The sequence below is a fragment of the Entelurus aequoreus genome, linkage group LG12 (genome assembly GCF_033978785.1).
Source record: "Entelurus aequoreus isolate RoL-2023_Sb linkage group LG12, RoL_Eaeq_v1.1, whole genome shotgun sequence".
NCBI classification, from domain to species: domain Eukaryota; kingdom Metazoa; phylum Chordata; class Actinopteri; order Syngnathiformes; family Syngnathidae; genus Entelurus; species Entelurus aequoreus.
The window spans coordinates 24,794,560-24,816,670 of NC_084742.1; the positions used below are offsets into that span (position 1 = coordinate 24,794,560).

Sequence of the window (22,111 nt, forward strand, 5' to 3'; positions counted from 1 at the left end):
ACACTATTGCATTTTTAAGTCTTTTGTTGTGGACATATATCACAATAATATCGTACCGTGATAATATTCTGCCGTGCGATTTTGATACCGTTACGTCCCTAACATCTTCCAATGTTAAGCATGCGTGTTTGCTAAGGTTGCAAAGCCTCACATACCCCCATATTCCATCACTCCATCCAGCTTTTTAGCTGCATCTATTATTAAAAATTACAAGACTAGGTTCCGTTATTCTCCAAGGAGAGAGTTTTTTTAGGCTTTAGACTGTTGCTGGTGTCTTATCGATGATGATGATGATGATGATAATACAGTGTCAGAATGTCCTGAGCTGTGACCCGTAAAGATGTCAAGCAACTTCAGACGATGGTTAAAGGCCAACTACACTAACACTTTCAGGGGTAGAACCTGCAGACAGCTGGTCGTTGTTTGTTGGTCATGCAATACCGTTGCCATCTTCCAGCAGACTTTAACTCCATAAGGCTCCAAATTTGCAACACACCAAGGGCAAGTCTGCTCTTATTTTTGTCAACTATAACACAGAACATGGCTGCTGCTAACTTCTTTGCAGGGGCGCTATAACGTTCCGCACACAAATAAAATCCTATTACCAATATCTTTTATCCATGACATACTGTAAGTCTCTTCCAACAGATGTGAACACAACAAGGCTCAACATTTGAAACACATCCAGGACAAGCATGCTGATCTTTTTGTCAGCCATCACACAACAAATTGGGATATATTTGACTTAATTGTTAGTTTTACTCAGGTTATCTCACTAAACAACATTAACTAGCCTTGTCCTCCGTTCGTTGGAACACAATAGCATTGACACCTTTCAACGGATTTAAAATTGACATAATTCAAATCTGCAACACACCCATGACCAGTGTGCTATTACTTTTCTCAGCCGTAACACGTAGCAGTTCTGATATAAGACTTAGAAAGATCTTGGATCGAAAATGTGTCATCCATTTGTTGTGGTGGTGCATAATAATAACATCGTAATCTTCCAATGGATTAAAACTAAATAAGGTCTAAATAATACAACACATTTAGGGTAAGCATGCTATTATTTTTGTCAGTCATAACTCAATCTTTATGGTATATTTGATAATGGCACAGGTACAGAATAGTTTAGCATTACAATTTAGAGGATGGTAAAAAGCCCCACATTATTCGCCCACAGTCCCCCCAAAAATACATATCTGTTAAGGAAATTACTAAAGTACCTTTTAGAGGGCCCCGAGCGAGTGAGGTGTAATACCACTTAGGCTAAGAGTGGGCCTATTCCAGCTAAAACTCCTATTACACTAAATTGGAATTAGCTGTGCGAGCCAACTGTGGCACAGCGGCAGCAATATTCATTAGTGACTTTTTTACACCTGTGGACTCAAACCTTAGGCTAAATCACAGCACAGTGTCTTTGGCTTTTCTTTTTTTTTCAAAACCTGATTTGAACCTTTGTGACATATTGAACTGCTTATCTAGGACTTATTCCACATCCACAGAATTAGTTTTAACCCCAAGGTTGAATTGTTTAGAGGGAAAAAAAGATGAGAATAGTCCAACTCGCCCTCTAACCCTAGATTACCCTTTGCTATATTTCTTTTTTTCTTTGTTCTTGATAATTGTGTTACTTCAGCGAGATAGTCCCCTTGTCGGTGGGCATATGTGGAAATTTGGCACAACAAAAAAGATATAATCCAATTCCAATGTGTGTAACCGAACAATGTTATCTTATATTGTCATTTATTTACAAACATAAGAACAAACTTTGACTTTGAAGGGCATTTGTAGCGCCTCCCCTGTGTTGTTGTCGAAATGTTTTGCTTGCTATCTTACAGTACGTATTTTCCGCACTATAAGGCGCACCTAAAACCCTCCAATTTTGTCAAAAGCTGACAGTGCGCCTTATAATCCGGTGCGCCTTATATATGGACCAATATTGAGCCACAACAAACCTAAACTTCATTTTCATAAAGTTTAGGTCTCGCAACTACGGTAAACAGCCGCCAACTTCTTTTTCCCCGTAGAAGAAGAAGCGCTTCTTCTACAGGGAAAAAGAAGTTGGCAGCTATAATTTTTTTCTACGGTAAGCAGCCGCCAACTTAATTTTCCCCCGTAGAAGAAAAAGTTCTTCTATGGTAAGCAACCGCCCCCGTAGAAGAAGAAGCGTGCGGTGCATGCTGGGATATATGACGTTTCATTTCCATTTTTGTTTTTATGTAAAGACCCCAAAATGGCTCCTATTAAGAGACACGCTTACGACGCAGAGTTTAAACGCAAGGCGATCAGTCACGCAGTAGAACACGGATGACAGAAGGTGAACACACGTTCACCAAGACAGGGAGACAGCGCCGGACGACATACGCCACTATCTGCTAGCGGATCGTAAATGCCTGGGCTGATATATCAGTCTCAAATGTGGTCCGAGCTTTCAGGAAGGCAGGAATTGTCACTGAACTGTTAGACAACAGCAGCGACACTGACTCGATTAATGACGACTTCGACGAGACGATGCCGTATTCGCCCAACTGTTTAATTCGGACACTGAAGAAGAAGAATTTGAGCGATTCGTGGATGAGGAATAACTTCATAAAGTGAGCTTTACATGTTTATTTTGTGTGTTGTGTTGTGTGACATTAACGTTTGAGCAATGTTGAGTTATTGATATTATTATTGCTCTGCACTATTTAGAGTTTTACTACATTGGGATTGCACTAACGTTTGATTTACCGTAACACGAGTAAATCAGCTGTTTATTCATTTTGGGAGTGATTAGAGTTGTCAGAACGCTGGTTTGTAATCTATTAATAAAGTTTGACTGACCTATCTGACTGTTTTGTTGACATTCCCTTTAGCGCAGCTCCATCTAATGGATGCATAGGTGCGCCTTATTACCCGGTGCGCCTTATATATGAACAAAGTTTTGAAATATGCCATTCATTGAAGGTGCGCCTTATAATCCGGTGCGCCTTAAAGTGCGGAAAATACGGTACATGTTATAGATGCCATCAAAGTTTGATAATGGTTGGACAGAACATCAATGACTTATGGACAATTAGTTGGACGGTGAACATGTTTGCCAGCCGGTCTTGCTCAAAATGTCAATCCCTTTAAGTTGTGCTCCAAATGTTGTTATGATTCACCCTACAATTATAGTAGTTTGATAGGCTGTGTGAGATATTTCAAGTCAGTCCGGCTGATGGAGGTCAAATTAGGTATTTCATAACCACGCCCTAGTGGTGTAAAAATAATAGAGGAGGCAACGCTGCAAGACTTCAGTTCAGTTTCAGTTTATTTCGAACATGCATACGATACAATGTATTACATCACACAATTCCAGTTGTTTCAATACAGCACGTCAGAAAAGGAGTAGAAAGAAGCAGAGCTTATTTATTCCTACCCCTTTTCATACCATAGCAATTGTATCCAATGTCCTTGTTTTCTGTAACAGAACAGTGAACAAATAAATAATACATAAATAATATACCATAGTAAGCACACAAATATTAAATACATGCATAATCGTGTGCTTGTTTTGACAAATGATCACCCATTTGTGTCTTTTGTGTTGTTTAGGAGTAGACTAGTTACTCATCAAACAAAAACATACTTTACATGCTTGTGTTTTTTTTCTACATCACTATAAGTGACATTTGTGGCACCTCCAATTGTTTGTGGCCAGAATTTTTTGTAAGGCAGGTTAATATATGTAACACAGATACCCTCAAAGTTTTATAATCATTAGACAAATGGTTCTCAATCTTTTTTAACCGAGTACCACCTCAGAATATACTTGGCATTCCAAGCACCACCATTATGACCAACATTAAAATACAGTCGCATAGTAGGCCTAAATAGTCAATAAAAACAAGGCAGAAGTTTTATTTAACAAGTTGTTTTTAATATGTTTGGCCAGTTTGAACAGTAACACTGTTTGAATATGTAATTAAGTGATTATTTGGCATACCACTAGATGGAGCCCATGTACCATTAGTATGCATAATACAGTTTGAAAATCACCGTTAGTCAATGCAAGGCCCTAAGCAGAATTTGATTTTGAGGCCCCTCCATTACAAAATTACTCTTTTTTTTGTTTTGTTTACGCGAAACAGGTTTTATACTTTTTTTTCTAAATCAAACTTACATTTCATTTGATTCATTGTTTGTACACAAACAAATTCATGGGAACATTTTTTTATGTAATATATTATTTTAAGGCAGCATGGTGGAATAGGGGTTAGTGCATGTGCCTCGCAATACGAAGGTCCTGTGTGGTCCTGGGTTCAATCCCAGGCTCTGGATCTTTCTGTGTGGAGTTTGCATGTTCTCCCCGTGACTGCATGGGTTCCCTGCGGGTACTCCGGCTTCCTCCCACCTCCAAAGACATGCACCTGGGGATACATTGATTGGCAACACTAAATGGTCCCTAGTGTGTGAATGTGAGTGTGAATGTTGTCTGTCTATCTGTTTTGGCCCTGCGATGAGGTGGCGACTTGTCCAGGGTGTACCCCGCCTTCCGCCCGAATGCAGCTGAGATAGGCTCCAGCACCTTCTGTGACCCCAAAAGGGACAAGCGGTAGAAAATGGATGGATATTATTTTTTAATGTAAAATAATTCACTTTAACATAACTAAAACATACATTTGCATATCTTCCTGACACATCTCCAGCCGGTATTATATCTGAGAATGACTGATTACTAGCCCAGCTCTAACACTGCGTGGCACAGGGGATATTTGCCATTATATTATTTTCACTGACAAAGCAGGAAGAGGCTTGGAATATGCTTGCGGTAAAATTTCATATGAAGAGCCCCGTCATTCAATAATTGATATTCTAAATGCGCTTCTTCACACAAAACGGGGGCCATCCAAGGATGGCCGGGCCCTAAGCACAGCGCGTGATCTGCATATAGGGGAGGGGCAGCACTGGGTAAAAGACGTTTGAACAATTGGTTGCCAAGTCAGGCTCATATCCGTGCATAGCCGTTTTGCTTGATGGCGGCCATGTTTTTTAACCAATCTAGCTCAAATTTTAAAGACATCTGCGTGTCAGTTCCCTAAAGGTGTGCACAAAATTTCCTGTTAATTTGGTGCACACCTTTAAGGTACAGTGGCTTATAGACCTGGTTAAGATAAATGGTGTTTAAAGTTGGACTAACTAACTGCTGTACCTCACCTTGTGGTTTATTTGTTAGAAAAAGATAGCAACGCCAACACATTAGTTTTTTTGACAAATTGTCACCTGTTTGCATGCAACAGTTCGGGAATAATATGCTAACAGAAATTGTGGCACACCATGTTCTTTTTCAGACATGTTGTTGGAGTTTAAAGGTATCATTTGTGGCAATCCAAAGCATTTTAAATAGTTTTCCAAATGCAGTTTTACTATCCATAATAGTTTTTTTAGTATTTCTGTCAACTAAAACACTGATTTAAAAACTGGTAAACGTACCACTGACCTCCAGATTTTTTGCTGAAATTAATTTGAAAAGACATTATATTTTGATCAAATATGACTATTACAGATGAGAACCCAAACCCTGTAGTAGTTTGGACCAAAGTTTTGTTTTTATTAATTTTTTTGGTAGGCTTAAGGGTCAGTGCTTTGGTTTAGAATTTTCCGTAAATGTGCTTTGATCGTAAATTAAATTGCAATAAATCTTATTTTACTTTGACACTTTTCAGAAATCTATCTTCTAGATTGTTCCAATGTTTTTTTTCTTTTGTTTTGCACAACGGTCACACATTTCCATTACTTTTCACACATCCTACAAATTGAGATGTTGTCCCGTATTGTTATTAACAGTCAGAGAAGCCTGGGCTGATAATCAATACATGTATAAGTCAATAATTTTGCTGGCATCGATAAATTTGTTTTCTTCCTCGATTTCTTCCAACCAGACTGCAAGAGGGTTCACTCTTTGCATCAGTCTCAGCCCATGGGCGTGTTTGTTCAATAAAGGACTGAAAGAAGCTTAGTGAAACCTCTCTTGGGTCATCAGCCCTCTTTGTCTGTGTGGGTGGAGGCGGGGCCGCTACCTTACACACACAGGGTGCAAAAACACAGCCACGCTAATCGCTAGTTAGAGGCACCGCGAGGTAATGTAGTAAAAAGATGATTGCAAATCCAACTGTTTCGGTGCGAAAACATTTTGCATTCAAACTGAATGAGCTAGGTGAGCCAATCAACCCAGATGAACCAGAAAGCTGACTTTGTTGGAAAGTAACATTACAACTTGATAAGCCATTTTATTAAATGTTTTGGCAGTTTATGATCTTATATTTGAGGATATACTTCTTAACAGTTGACGGTGGTGATGTTTATTTAGTTGCAATGTTTGCAAAGCATTAGTGGGAAATATCCTTGGTTACTATGGTGTCTTAGGTGAGAGAGCTTGGGAAAGTTGCATATAAATAAGATATATTTAATTGGGTTTTTATTTGCAGGCTGTTATTGTATGTGCTATTGAATCAGCCACAAAGCTGATGGTGTAAGTTAAAAGCAGAATATAAATGTTTTTTTAAAGTTATTTTAGACTACCTCGATGGATTGGTGTTCCACATTGTCCCACACAAAATTCTACATCTAGTGAATTGGAATCTGGTCACTCTAGGTTAGTGCTTCCCAATTAGTTTTACCTCTACATAACTTTGTATCTTAAATCACAATAAAGAAAACAAAAATAGAAAGAAATGTAGATCAACTTACTTTCAATAATAACTGTATTAACATTGTTTTTAGTCGGGGAAAAAAATATTTAAAGCGCCTCAAGTTGCCTGAAGTAAAAACAAAATCCTAATTATTATTATATCATCCATATTAATCTAATAATTCTTATTATGCACAAAAAAACTTTACAATTTTAAAGTTTTTTTGATCAACTTGAATCATTTGATACTAAAAAAATAAACTCAATAATTAATAATAAATTCAAATTGATCAGCTGTCTTAACTCAGGAGCAAAATTCATAAAACACGTTAACCTACAAAACAAAAAATAATTAACAATTTGTGCGTATTTTTGTTTTCTTTTATCAAAATGAGGAAATCAGGATTAATAGCTGCAATGAATATATTTTGTAGTGGTTTTCAAAGCGGAGTTTAAAGCATGATACTGCATTATACCAATAAAGCATGTTACCCGGGATCACAGGCCCCTCCACCACCGCCGGCATTGCATTGCTCCCCGCCATGGGGACCCGCTCCACTATGAAGAACTGCTGTAGGTGGAGTTGAAGTCATTGCACTGGTATTCCTCTCCTGTGCTATACTGACTGTTTGGAAACCTAGAATTACCCACACATGTGCCGTAACACAAAAACAAATTGCAATTCATTTCAAATGTGTATTTTATTAATTTGATGCTGTACGCCACAGGCCAAATAACAAACCACATATAGGGGGCTGCACTGTGATGGTAAGCGGGGGGTTTTAAAAACTGGTACTTGCAAATAAGACTCTTCTTTGCAACACAATTCCTGCAAATTTCCATATACGGCCACAGACTGGACTTCCTGTTTCTTTCTCGGTCAACTAATGAATTTCCAAGCCATGAAACAAGTTAATTCCAAGCTTCCTTGTTAGCACTGTGCTATTATTAACTTAATTAAGGCTCCGACCGGCCCTCTTCTATCACTTTTTTGGATTTTTTTGGAGCGTGGAAGGAGCTTTGATCAGTGCCCCTCAACTTTAAGCGATATGGCATGGAATGGGGTAGAAATTGCTTCGGCACGTGGCTGCCGTCACAACCCCGTGGGTAATGTTTTCTGGCCTGCTTTCGAAATCATATCAGGGGGAGAGAATCAGATTGATTCCCAAAACGGGTGAGAATAACCTTCAGGACGAAGGCGTGTTAAGGATGTGTTCACGGTGACAAAGAATTTGCAAACGGTACACCTTAGCCCACACTTTTGTGCAGCGAGTGACCTGTGACAGCCCTGGAGTGGGCGTGTTGCGTGGGATCCAAAAAGACTGCATGTACAATTGATAACTGGTGCTAACCGCCTTGTTTAAATGAGGTTTTTGCTTGTACTACTGGCTGTGGCCATGGAAACACTCATGGAAACACACCACATTCATGTTATTATGCTCTCCAACCTGTGCGCCATGCTGTTGAACAAGTAGCATACATATTTAATTTGTAACACCTTTTCTGCAATATAGAATCACAATCAAGACAACAGAAACTATTTTCAGCACAATGACAGTGCGCTCTACAGGGAGGTGCGCATTCATGTATTTGGAATGACCCGCATGAAAATGCATATTAAAGCCATTTTTTCATATAGGGCAGGGCTGTCAATCGTACGGCGAACAGGTTTTATCCGGCCCGCGGGATAAAACCTGTTGTGAATTAAAGAAACTGTTGTTCTAAAAGTGTCCACTAGATGTCGCAATAGCAATTCTTTGTATCTTTGTAGATGATGCTACATATGTAAAACAAAATAAACCACATGTTAATGCACCAGTCGAAAAAAATTAGCAAACTACATAAATAGCATCCTGTAATTTGATTTGGATTTTTATCTTGAAAATTAACACCAATGAGTTGACTGATTAACATTATCACACAATTTATTCAGAAAGCATAAATAACAACAAATAAAGATAGAATACAATTAACCGCAACATGTAAGTGTAAAAAAAACCTAACAACACTATGATTTGTTTGCAATGAAGTGGCGACTTGTCCAGGTTGTACTCAGCCTTCCGCCCGAATGCAGCTGAGATAGGCTCCAGCACCCCCCGCAATCCCGAAAAGGGCAAGCGGTAGAAAATGGATGGATGGATTATGATTTGTATATTTTCAGAATGTGCTTGTTCTATTTCTAAACAAAGAAAACAATCTGAAGTTGTCTTTATTTTTAAGTTATCGTGCCGTGATTTAACCACGGCCCACTTGGGAGTAGATATTTCTCAATGTGGCCCCCGATCTAAAATGAGTTTGACATCCCTGATATAGGGGATAAGATTATATATTTCCTAAATCAGTGATTGGCAAACTGCGGTATGGGTACAACTAGTGGCAGGTTGGCTCCATCTAGTGGTATGCTAAAGAATCACTTGATTAAGCGATTAGTGTTTTATTTTTACATATACAACAAACACAGTGTTGCTGTTCAAACTGTGTGTAAGGTGGTCCTAAATATTAAATGTACTTTTTAAATAAAACCTCTGCCTTGTTTTTCATAAAAAAAATGTATCTAGTATGCTACTGTATTTAAATGTTGGTCATTATAGTGGTACTTGGAGAGCCAGGTGTTTTCTGAGGTGGTATTTGGTGTAAAAAATTAAACAACCACTGTCCTAAATGAAAAAAGGAACAGCATTTTTTTAAAAATACCAGTAGACACCAAAACGCATCCATTTTATTAGTTTTAATCAGCCCCTTAAAGGCCTACTGAAATGAATTTTTTTTATTTAAACGGGGATAGCAGATCTATTCTATGTGTCATACTTGATCATTTCGCGATATAGCCATATTTTTGCTGAAAGGATTTAGTATAGAACAACGACGATAAAGATTGCAACTTTTGGTATCTGATAAAAAAAAGGCTTGCACCTACCGGAAGTAGCGTGACGTAGTCAGTTGAACATATACGCAAAGTTCCCTATTGTTTACAATGATGGCCGCATGAAGTGAGAGAAATTCGGACCGAGAAAGCGACAATTTCCCCATTAATTTGAGCGAGGATGAAAGATTTGTGGATGAGTAAAGTGCAAGTGAAGGACTAGTGGGGAGTTGAAGCTATTCAGATAGGGAAGATGCTGTGAGAGCCGGGGGTGACCTGATATTCAGCTGGGAATGACTACAACAGTAAATAAACACAAGACATATATATATACTCTATTAGCCACAACACAACCAGGCTTATATTTAATATGCCACAAATTAATCCTGCATAAAAACACCTGCGTGTTTGTTATGCTAGCTCCTAGCTCCTCTGCTAGCTCCTAGCTCCATAGAACACGCCAATACAATTCAAACACCTGATCAACACACACAATCACTCAGCCCAAAAGACCGTTTACCTAACCCAAGGTTCATAAAGCTTATATATTTTTAAAAAGTTACGTACGTGACGCGCACATACGGTCAAGTTATCGAATGTTTAGCAGCCAAGGCTGCATACTCACGGTACCTGATATTCAGCTGGGAATGACTACAACAGTAAATAAACACAAGACATATATATACTCTATTAGCCACAACACAACCAGGCTTATATTTAATATGCCACAAATTAATCCTGCATAATAACACCTGCGTGTTTGTTATGCTAGCTCCTAGCTCCTCTGCTAGCTCCTAGCTCCATAGAACACGCCAATACAATTCAAACACCTGATCAACACACACAATCACTCAGCCCAAAAGACCGTTCACCTAACCCAAGGTTCATAAAGCTTATATATTTTTAAAAAGTTACGTACGTGACGCGCACGTACGGTACGGTACGTGTTATGCTAGCTCCTAGCTCCTCTGCTAGCTCCTAGCTCCATAGAACACGCCAATACAATTCAAACACATGATCAACACACACAATCACTCAGCCCAAAAGACCGTTCACCTAACCCAAGGTTCATAAAGCTTATATATTTTAAAAAAGTTACGTACATACGCAAAAAAAAGCCAAAGCTGCATACTCACAGTAGCACGTCTGCGTCTTTGTCATCCAAATCAAAGTAATCCTGGTAAGAGTCTGTGTTGTCCCAGTTCCCTACAGGCGTCTGTGTATCCAAATCAAAAGTCCTCCTGGTTAGAGTCTCTGTTATCCGAGTTCTTCCATCTTGACTGCATCTTCCGGGAATGTAAACAAAGAAGCACCGGCTGTGTACTGTTGTGGCTGACTACGTTCGAAAAATACGTCCATTTCGCACCGACAACTTTCTTCTTTGCTTGCTTGGCTTCCTTCTCCATAATGCAATGAACATGATTGAAACAGATTCACGAACACAGATGTCCAGAATACTGTGGAATTATGAAATGAAAACAGAGCTTTTTCGTATCGGCTTCAATGTGGAAGGCATACCCGTGTTCGCCGGGCTACGTCACACGCATACGTCATCCTCAGAGGCGTTTCGAACCGGAAGTTTAGCGGCAAATTTAAAATGTCACTTTATAAGTTAACCCGGCCGTATTGGCATGTGTTATAATGTTAAGATTTCATCATTGATATATAAACTATCAGACTGCGTGGTCGGTAGTAGTGGGTTTCAGTAGGCCTTTAAGTCACCCAGCAGCTATAAAATTATATTTTATTTCACCTTTATTTTACCAGGGAAGATCAATTGAGAAGAGCTATTCATTTACAATGATAACCTGGCAAGAGGGTCCAGCAAAAGCAAAAAAAATACAATAAAAACTGATAAACATGAAAACAGTGTGGGCTTTTGACAATGAGTCTGATTCTCTGAAGTTGTGGTCAGGGAACTGGTTTTTCAAACTCACAGAACCATTTAAGACAGATGGTGTCAGAACAGAACTCACACTGCCAGTTTTTGGAACCTTGTACGAAAAGACAAACATATCTTTGCTTTATGGCCGATATCTGAAAGGCAACCATTTGTGTGTTCAGCTTTTTGCCTAAGAAACACAATATCATGAAAATTGCCCCTGAGATATGAATGCAAACATGATCCATTTCCTTGGGGGAAAAAAAAGCCAAATGACTCTCTTAATGGTGAGAACCATGGCGACGGCAACTCTGGCGTTCAAGTGGCTTTTGATGCTCACTTACGATGGCAGGTGGCTTTTTAGCTGCCACTACAATTTGCTTTTTTCTGGCTTTTACAGCCTTGAAAGAGGAGGTCTTGAAGGAGGAAGACTCCTTTTCCTATGAATGTCAACTTTCCCATATTATCCTGGCTATGATATGGTGAATCGTCATCCTCTGTAGTACCTTTTTGGAAACCTTCATTAAATTTTCATGAGGTGGCGACATGCCGGAAACCAACTTGGCTTTACGGAGAGACGCCATCCACGCCCGCCAAATGACAATCATGGCTGCCTTCCAACAACGCTTTTGGGTACTTGGCACAGCGGAAGGAACTGCTACCTCGGTGGATAAATCTTGGATAAGAAAAAAAATGTCGCCAATGACTGACTTCAGACTGAACTGCAAACTTTTTCAAATCCTGGTGTCCCTGCTTGAACTTCCTCTTGTGTTGCACATTTGTACAAGAATCTGTGCTGCATTTAAGGTTGAATACACAATTATTAGATGCTACAAGAGCGTTTAATCGCCACGAGCAAGCTTCAGGATCATCCCTGTGTTGTTGAATAGAATAACCAGATGTGACAATCTGTGTGAACTACAAAATTCCACTGGATTTGGCAGCAAAAATGTAGTCTTTTAACTAAACCTCTTCTTTAGAAAGCATGTAAAAGTGGGCTTCCAGGCTAACAATTGCCAACCAATGAACATAAATAGTGACATCAGACAAGGAACAATTGCAGTTTTTGTAATCACAAATTCAGCACATTTAATTCCGAGTCTCGATTTATTTGTGGTCATTGTACAAAAAGTTGAGCCTTTTTCTAAATGGCCAAACTAATGACCTCAACCCCATTTAACAACTTTGAAATTAACTACAAGAGAGTTTTTTGCAAATTCCCGAATTAATCTGATACATAATCTGATTCATCCCAATTTAATTTCAATTCAAAACAAAGTTTCCAAAGTGTCTTTCTCGTTGACTTACTTTTCTAGAAAGGTTCAGAAGACCCAATACTTTTTTAAATGAACTACTAAAGAGTTTATCATTTAACTACAGTATTATACGATTAATCACATTTAACCAAATGTATAGACAAAAGTTAATTCAACTAATCAGATTAAAATCAGATCAAAATGTAACTTTATCAACAACTTCAGAATGAGCTACAAGAGAGGTTGCATACATTTCCATAGTAACCATTAAAAATCTGTTTGCAGATTTTGCAGACCCAATCCCCAACCTCAACCACATCAGACACCTTTGAGATGAACTACAAAAGACTTTGCGCAAATCAAATACAACAATCACATTAATTGCAATCTCTGTTTTTAGTCAACACTTCTTGGTAGCATTCATTTTAGTTGGAACAAGGTTATTTCATAGTTTAGTTGCAAAAGAGCATAACCCTGACCTAAACCTCCAAAACCCTCATATCTAGACTCCAAACATCCCAGAACAAGCTAGTCAGGTTACTTTTAGACCTCCACCCCAGATCACACCTCACCCTAACCCACTTCTCCAAAGTGGGCTGGCTCAGGGTGGAGGACAGAGTAAAACAACTTGCACTGAGCCTAGTCTATAAAATCCGCTACACCTCCCTGATACCGAAGTACATGTCAAACTACTTCCTTAACGTAAATGACCACCATAACCATAACACCAGAGGGAGCTCCAATAACCACGTTAAACCCAGATTCCGATCTAACAAAGGTCTTAACTCATTCTCTTTCTATGCCACATCAATGTGGAATGCACTCCCAACAGGTGTAAAAGAAAGGGCATCTCTATCTTCCTTCAAAACCGCACTAAAACAACACCTCCAGGCAACTTCAACCCTAAACTAACACCCTACCCTCCCTTCCACATCATACCTCTTCAGATTGTAAATAATCAAATGTAAATAATCAAATGTAGACACTTTTTCTTATACTTTCTGATCTCTCTCTCTGTGTCCACTACCTGCTGTACATATCCTACCAAGTCAGTCCTACACTGTTCCAATGTCCATTTCTCTGATGACTGAAGTGTTGATACCAACCAATCCTAAACCAAACCCCCCTCCATATCCCACACCCCGGATTGTAAATAATGTAAATAATTCATTGTATATACTCTGATGATTATCTTGTGTGATGACTGTATTATGAAAATAGTATATATCTGTATCATGAATCAATTTAAGTGGACCCCGACTTAAACAAGTTGAAAAATGTATTCGTGTGTTACCATTTAGTGGTCAATTGTACGGAATATGTACTTCACTGTGCAATCTACTAATAAAAGTTTCAATCGATCAATCAATCAAACCCATCAAAAACCTTTGGTGTGACGTTGTGCAACTAACTTATCAGGACTTAACAACAGGAACTGTTCTTTTGTAATTGGCCAATTTAAATATGCTAAACTCCAAAGCTTGTGCTGGGCATTTATTTGCCAGTGGCTAATATAATTGAAAATGTACGACTTTTGAAAAGGGTACAGTTTCGTCTGTAAAATAGCCGTTACAGTCAAAGCTGAAATTAACAAGGAAGGGGAATGGACTTCCCCCTCCTCCTCTATCGAGTTTTACCTCGCTGAGCACTGCAATCTCAAGGACAGCCTAAGACAAGGGCAGCTGCTGCTGTTTTAACACATGCTAGCGTACTGTATATTCAACAATGGCTGCCGCACAGCAAATGAGATGGAAGAGAGAAATGCTGAAGTCATCTTCTATAAAAAAAAAAAAGAAAAGTGCTGAGTGCTGGTGCTTGCTGTGAAAAGACCCCCAATGACAATTTACACACATTAGCCAGCGGCGTTGCTATTGGGGGAATGGGCAGGGGCGGTGGCCATATGAGTGCCAAATGTGAAAAGGACATTGGCTCTAAAAGTACCTCAGAGAGCAGATTTCTGGCTGATGACAGGAGGCCATATACACAAACTCCCAAAGCCATTAGCAGATTATACCCATTGATCGCTCAAGCTAACTATAGAGGTGAAGTCACCATTTCCTCACATGACAAAACTCGACATTTAAGCACCTGAATTGGTGGCAAGTGCAGCATAAAAATCATAGATAAAAATGTTTTTCCAAACCCACTTCTTATACAATTCGGCACATAACTCTGACAAGTCGTACTCTCAAACCTTTAACCATGCTGGTATAAAAATTAAAAAGGAGAGATCGCCAATAATATTGGTTGATTGATATTCTTGGCCAGAACTGGCATAAATTTGAGATATTAAATTTTGAGATATTTCTGCTTGTACTGTAGTAATGCGTTACGTATTAGCTGTTACATTTACTTAAGTAACTTTTTGGATAAATTGCATTCAGAGTAGTTTTAATGCAACATACTTTTACTTTTGCCTTGATTTTTTTGTGAAGAAGAAACGCTACTTTTACTCCGTTAGATTGAGTTTTGTTCCAATCGTTACATTTATTTAATCACAATGTTTTATAATCTATTGATTAAGGCTGACAAAGATGTATTTATTTGTCAGCGAGACTTCTGCCAGCTGTCACATGACTCTGTTTCACCAATCCAACGTAAACACAAGTGACACTTTACTCCATCCCACCATTTAAACGCAGCTTGGCATTCTACCTGGCCAATAACAAGCTGGTGGTAAAGGACTGCTTACGCCAAACAAGCATAAAGTAGAAGCTGAAGTAGGTCAGTATTATTCAATTATACGATAAAATAGAAACCTACACTACTTGTTTACCGTGTCTCAGAATGTTCTCAAAGAAGACACTTTAATTGTGTGACATGACGCTAGCACATCCCGACTGTTTGAGAAAACTGGTAAACAGTAAACTCCTAAAACAGTTGACTAAAATAGCAATCTGTTTGTCTGATGATCCTAACGACAAGTGTCATTTAAAACATTAAACCATTACTAACAACACCAAATAGCAGTGGAAAGTACTTATCTGTTAAGTCCAGAGCTTGGAAGTTACCAACGCTAGCTTATTAGCATGTAGCATTCTCTTCTTCTACTGTATTTGCATTCCCACATAGCTAAACAAGCTGAAATGACTACAATTGCCCTCTAGTGTACGAGAGGCACACTGCATATTGCCAACGGTCACATTAGAGATAAAAGCATGGACACTAGAGTTTTTTACATGTAGCTGTGAAAATAGAAGAAACTGAAATATTTGACAAATCAGACTAATTTAGTGCAAAGAAACGTACTGACTGTAAAAAGTGAAATGACATCAGAAAAGGCAGCACAAATCTTCAACTATCACTTTCAAACTAGTAAAAGGACCATTTCAATCATGTGCTGTCATCTGTGTCAGTAGAAATGTACACATTTCAGCCTACAATAATTTCACTTTCAACTAGAGAAATCAGGCAGCAGTCAATTGTATATGATTTTATGTTTTTTTAGTCCAAGAACCATGAAAAAATAGCTGCTAAATAAATCAGAAGTTACGCACAAGTTACTAAATGTTTGAGTATTTTTTTCATGCAATACTTACTCTTACTCAAGTAATTATTTTGATGACTACTTTTACTTGAGTCATATTATTCTAAAGTAACTGTACTCTTTGTTGATACAATTTTTGGGTACTCTACACACCTCTGATAGACGGGTGCAAGTGATGACCTCATCAAACCTCACTATATGCGCCACAGAACAACAAACTTGCTAGCTCAAGCTCAGTATGTCCGAGGTGTGGAATCATTTCCAAGTTTGGCCGTCATAGTGTAAACATGCAATTAGCAAAGACTGTAAAGTGTTGACTATGCGAGGGGGAGTAAAATGTCTTCCTTGAACACATCTGATAAGTATGTTCCGATCCTTGAACTGTGCAGTGGTGAAAACATTTCGGAGTCCACAAAAATTAGAATGCGTGCTGGACAATATCGGTTAATCGAGCATCTCTATTCTAATTAATCATTAAAAATTGTTCCCCGGCTCACTTGTTACTAGGCATGCCACTAGCAGCTTTACAGATAGTTACCTACTTCTGATTTATTTTTTTACTGAGTGTAGCCATAGATCACTTCCACTAGTGTCACCACTCCCCACTTTTCAAACAATCAATCAATCAAAGTTTACTTATTGACCCTAAATCACGAGTGTCTCAAAGGGCTGCACAAGCCACAACGACATCTTCGGCTCAGATCCCACATCAGGGCAAGAAAAAACGTAACCCAATGGGATAACCATGAGAAACCTTAGAGGGGACCCCCCCCCCACCCCCCCTGGGCGACCGGTGCAATGGACGTCGAGTGGATCTAGCATAATATTGTGAGAGTCCAGTCCATAGTGGATCTAACATAATAGTGAGAGTCCAGTCCATAGTGGGGACAGCAGGAGATCATCTTGAGTGGAGACAGGTCAGCAGCGCAGAGACGTCCCCAACTGATGCACAGATGAGTGGTCCACCCTGGGTTCCGACTTTGGACAGCTAGCGCCTCATCTGTGGTCACCGAATCTGCCCCCCTCTCCTTCGTGGTGAGGGGGGCAGAGCAGAAAAGAAACGGCAGATCAACTGGTCTAAAAGGGGGTTCTATTTAAAGGCTAGAGTATACAAATTAGTTTTAAGATGGGACTTAAATGCTTCTACTGAGGTAGAATTTCTAACTGTTACCGGGAGGGTATTCCAGAGTACTGGAACCAGAATAGAAAACATTCTATAACCCCCGGCCTTTAACACCATTTGTCAGAGAACTCTGAGGAGTCGTACTTGCATCCAGGATTTGAACCTGATTTGAAATCTGGTCACCTATTCCTGCTCCTGTCATATTGAAGATCTTTGACTCACATTGAAACATTGTAAATGAACTGAATGTTCCCAAATAATTGTATCCTTTCTAATCTCTAATTCCCCTCTCTTTACTCCCAGAGGACCAGCTGCCTCCTGGTTTCCCCACCATAGACATGGGCCCTCAGCTCAAAGTGGTAGAGCGAACTCGTACTGCCACCATGCTCTGTGCCGCCAGTGGCAACCCGGACCCCGACATCTCCTGGTTCAAAGACTTCCTTCCTGTCAATACCACCAGCAACAACGGGCGCATTAAACAGCTGCGATCAGGTAGGTTTAGAACAACAGTTTTTGTCCCCATAACTTAACGTCACATTGGGCTTAATTTTTCTTAGGTCATTCATTGTTTACTATTTTCTATTTTTTAGTATGTGTCTGTGCGCTACTTATCCTCTTTTATCTTCTAGTGTTGGCGACCAATTTGCCGTTATTCCTTACTTCTTATCGTTTTTTGTTTTGTTTTTGTGGGTTTCATAATTTTTTCCTCAGTTTGTTTTTTAAATCAATGCTAAATCCAGGAAAGAACAAGTATTTTTGTCTATGGTATATGGACTTTTATTTTGACTAACAAACCAGTTCAACAAGATAATCGTCCATATAGCAGCGATTGGTGTTATTTTTTTGTCATTTATTTGCTTTTACACTCTCAGAAAAGTACCTTTTGGGGTACAATGGCTTGTCACTGAGGTGCTACTTTACAATTTCCATATGTTGGGAACATATTTGTACTGTTTGGTCTCGAGAAATGTAAAACGGGAGTCCAATAATTCACTCTGTGGGGTGTATTTGTAAAGAATGGGCCGCAGATGTCCCACTTTCTGGACATCCTTATGTTGTACAATAGCTTGACTGGACTCCAATAATTCCTTTCATGGGGTATATTTGTCAATATTTACCAGAAAATGAACCAGTTTCTGAAAATTATTATAGTGGAGTATAATGGATTGTCACAACAGAATTCAGAACATGATTTGCTGTTTTGCCTTGAGAAATGTGAAACAGGAGACTAATAATACACTTTATGGTGTGTATTCATACATTGAGACCCCAAGGAAAATGAAATTATTGCATTATTACATTTTTAAGGTACAATAGCTTGCCACTGTTGTACTAGTTTCAAACTTGGGAACATTTCTATTTCCTGGTTGGTATTGTAATATGTAAATCTGTAGATAAACAATTTACTTCAGGGAGTGTATAGATTATACCCCAAAGGACAGTAAAATGTTGCATTATTGAAGCTTTAAGGGTGCAATAGCTTGTTTTTGTGGTGCTTTATTGAAAATTACTACTTGGGGACATGTTATGGGAATTGCATAACAGGAGTCTAAATATTCATTTAATGGGGATTATTTATAAAGATTGAAACAAAGAGACAGACTTTGTAGCATTTTTAGGAGTAGAATGGCTTGTCACTGAAATGCTATCTTGGATTTTCAAAGATGGGAATATGTATGTTCTTTATTTTGTCTTGTGAAATGTAAAACAGAAGTCTAGTAATTTGTTGTATGGGGTGTGTTAGTAATGATTAGGCACTAAGAGACAGAAGCTGTAGCATTATTCCAGTTTAAGGAGTACAATGGCTTATCACAGAAGTGCTACCTTAAACTTGTAAACTTGAGAAATGGGGTCTCATATGTTCCCCATATTGTCTTGTGAAATGTAAAACAGGAGTCTAGTAATTTGTTGTATGGGGTGTTTTGGTGATGATTGGAGGCTGAGAGACAGAAGTTGTAGTGTTATTGCAGCTTAGGGGGTAGCTTGTTACAGGGGTGCTACCTTGCACTATACACCTTGGGAACATATTTCTCCCATGTTTGGTCTTGTGAATGTAAACCAGGAGACCAAATATTCACCTAATGAGGCACATTAGTAAAGATTGGACCCAGAGAGACAACAATAGTGACATTATTGAAGCTGTAGGGATACAAACACTTGTCACTGAGGTGTTGCCTTACACTTTACAACATGGCAACATATATGTTCCCTGTTTGGTCTTGCAAAATATAAACCATGGGACAAGTATTCACTTGATGGAGTATATTTGAAAAGGTTGGACTTAAAGGGCAGAAATTATCATTTTAATTATTATTAAGGTTTAAATGGGTCCAATGGCTTGTCAGTAAGGTGCTATATTGCACTTTATGACTTGGGAACATATTTGTACCGTTTTTTGCCTTTGAAAATATAAAGATTGGACCCTGAGAGAAAAACTGTCACAGTAGTGTACATTTAGAGGTACACTGCGTTGATACCCTCAGGGTAGCGCGTTTGCAACTTTTGAGTTTTGATGGTTGAGAACATGCCTGTACCTTTTCACCTTTGGAACAGAGCACCACTAGAGACCTCTGGCACCCCTATTTCTGACAGTGTATATTACAAAAAACATAACCATTATTATTTCCTGCAGTGTTTACTTACAGTATGTCAACAAATTGTACGTTTGCTGTCCCGTCTTGTCAACACAACTAACCCCTCACAATTTTCCTCCCTTATGACTATTAAACACAGATTAACAAAGCCTTTTGCAAGTTTACCACTTTCAAGAATATACTCGTATATTCTTACGCTTATTGTGTTTTTCTTCTCTCTATATTGTTTTTGTGTTTTTACTACAGAATCCTTTGGTAAGTGCTTACTTAGCTCTAAGGCGCACATCACTCCTTCCCACTAATTCTTTCCAACAACTATTAATTATGATAAAAAATGCATGGCATGGATTTTACTAACAGATGAGTTGAGGCTACTACAATACTAGTATAATATTACTACTATTACTACTATTAGAAGCACAGCTCACTTTCACATACACTTATTTTGAATTACTGGTCAGAAATCTGGATATTTAGGGCAGTGTTTAGGGAGGTTTGTTGTCTTCCCTTCAGTAGATGGTCCTCCGATGCTGCTGATGATGATGATGATGAATCCTGCACAGAACTTTCTTCTCTTTCTGTCTCTTTCCTCTGTTTCTTTGTTTATTCATTAGGGGTGTAACGGTACGCCATAATGACAGTTTGGTATGTACTTTGGTTTCAAAGCTACGGTTCTGTTCATTTTGGATACAGTAAAGGAACAACATGTGAGAATAAAAACGGCTGTGCTTTTGTGTAAACAGCTTCATTGACTTGAAAAAACCCCCACAAACTAATTCTCCAAAATTGTGTCTTACCATAAATTGAATTCTGAAATAATAAATGTAATACAATCTTGTGAGACTTTGCCTCCATTTTAACAGTATATTAAGTATATTTAGCTATTTTCTTTCAATTTTCAGTGAGAATAAAAAAGCTAATTAACCATAGCCGATTCAAATTCAGCCAAATTTATGTGTGAGGAAAAAGACATAAAAGTTGAGGAAATATATTATAAATGCTTTTAAAAAATATATATATATATATTAATACATGTTTCAACGGAAAAAAAATGGGGTCATTTAGGGATGCAAACAGTTTTTTTTAAATTGGAGAAAATACAATTCAAATAATAGATTGAACTCGTGAGACATTCCCTTTACTTTATCAGCCTAGGTATGAATATATTTTTCCATTTGCGGTATTGTCAAAACAGAGAAATAGGAAGATAACTACTGTATATAAAAAAAACATTGAACTTTTGTAGACTAATAACGTGAAAAGAGGGTTTTCAAACTCTGGCTTGTCCTTGGCACTACAGCTGTTAATGACTCCTACTGCTGCACTTTATTTGTGTACGGAGTACATGCGTGACTGTCGGCAAATCTACTTCCTGTGCACTGAAATCAAACCAAAAAATCAAATTCTGAATACAAGTACCTTTACACCCCTACTATTTACTGTTTAAATTTCTTCCAAAAGCATCCCCCCTTCCCCAAAATATTACTAATGCTTCTTTTTTCTAATCTTATTTGCACTCATATTATCCACCCAGGTGGTACGCCAATACGAGGTAAGAGCGCTGAAGTGATGCTCAAGTGAATCGCCGCCATGTTTGTTATCCTCCTCCTCTTCCTCCCCATCACATCCTTTCTTTGATTTGAAATCTCATCTATTTCATTTTAATTTTTAATTAGAGCCTCTTGTGATATGCTTACCCTGGCTCGAAAAATATTACAAAAAAAGCATATCCAATGACAATTATTTATTTTTGTTGTTGTTTTTTGCCATATAGCAAATCATGCGTCCCTCTTTTTTGTCCAACTAAAACAACCAAGCATATTTTTCCCCTCCCTTAAGCTGTTTTTCGTTCAGCAAAAAAAAATTAATTCATAAAAAAAATATGAAGTGATGCAGAAGCTGAACATTTTTTTACCATTCTTCTACTTTGCTTTCCTCTCCTATACCTCTCTCAAAAAAAGCCCAAACGACCACTTTTTTGATAAAGTTTCTTCCGGTGCTTTTTTCCACCTCTTTCACACCTATTTTTCTCACTTTTCTTGACTTTTTTGGTAATTTTTTGAATTTTTCAGGGTTTGGGAAAACAGTAGTGTCGGAGAGACGGAAGGAAGGAGAATATATTTTTTTGCAGTTGTTTTTGTCTGGTTATGTGACACCACACTGCTGATCCCGTAGTGGATTTTTAAAAAAAACAATGGGTGTCTTTTTGCCCCAGCACATTTTGAATTTTGTCTTCTCTAATACACTT

The 22,111-nt window shown here is 38.4% G+C and overlaps 1 protein-coding gene across 50 annotated transcripts in view; it reads left to right on the forward strand.

Annotated features, from left to right (window-relative positions):
- Positions 1-22,111, forward strand: part of LOC133661813 (receptor-type tyrosine-protein phosphatase delta-like) — a 660,250-nt gene that overhangs the window by 565,100 nt on the left and 73,039 nt on the right. For 38 of the 50 annotated variants that reach the window (XM_062065281.1, XM_062065286.1, XM_062065292.1 and 35 more), the window contains 3 exons: positions 17,573-17,761; positions 20,110-20,118; positions 21,398-21,415. In XM_062065281.1, the coding sequence (XP_061921265.1) occupies positions 17,573-17,761; positions 20,110-20,118; positions 21,398-21,415 (216 nt within the window). The remainder of the gene's footprint in view (positions 1-17,572; positions 17,762-20,109; positions 20,119-21,397; positions 21,416-22,111) is intronic. The other 12 variants (XM_062065293.1, XM_062065295.1, XM_062065294.1 and 9 more) reach the window with 1 other exon arrangement.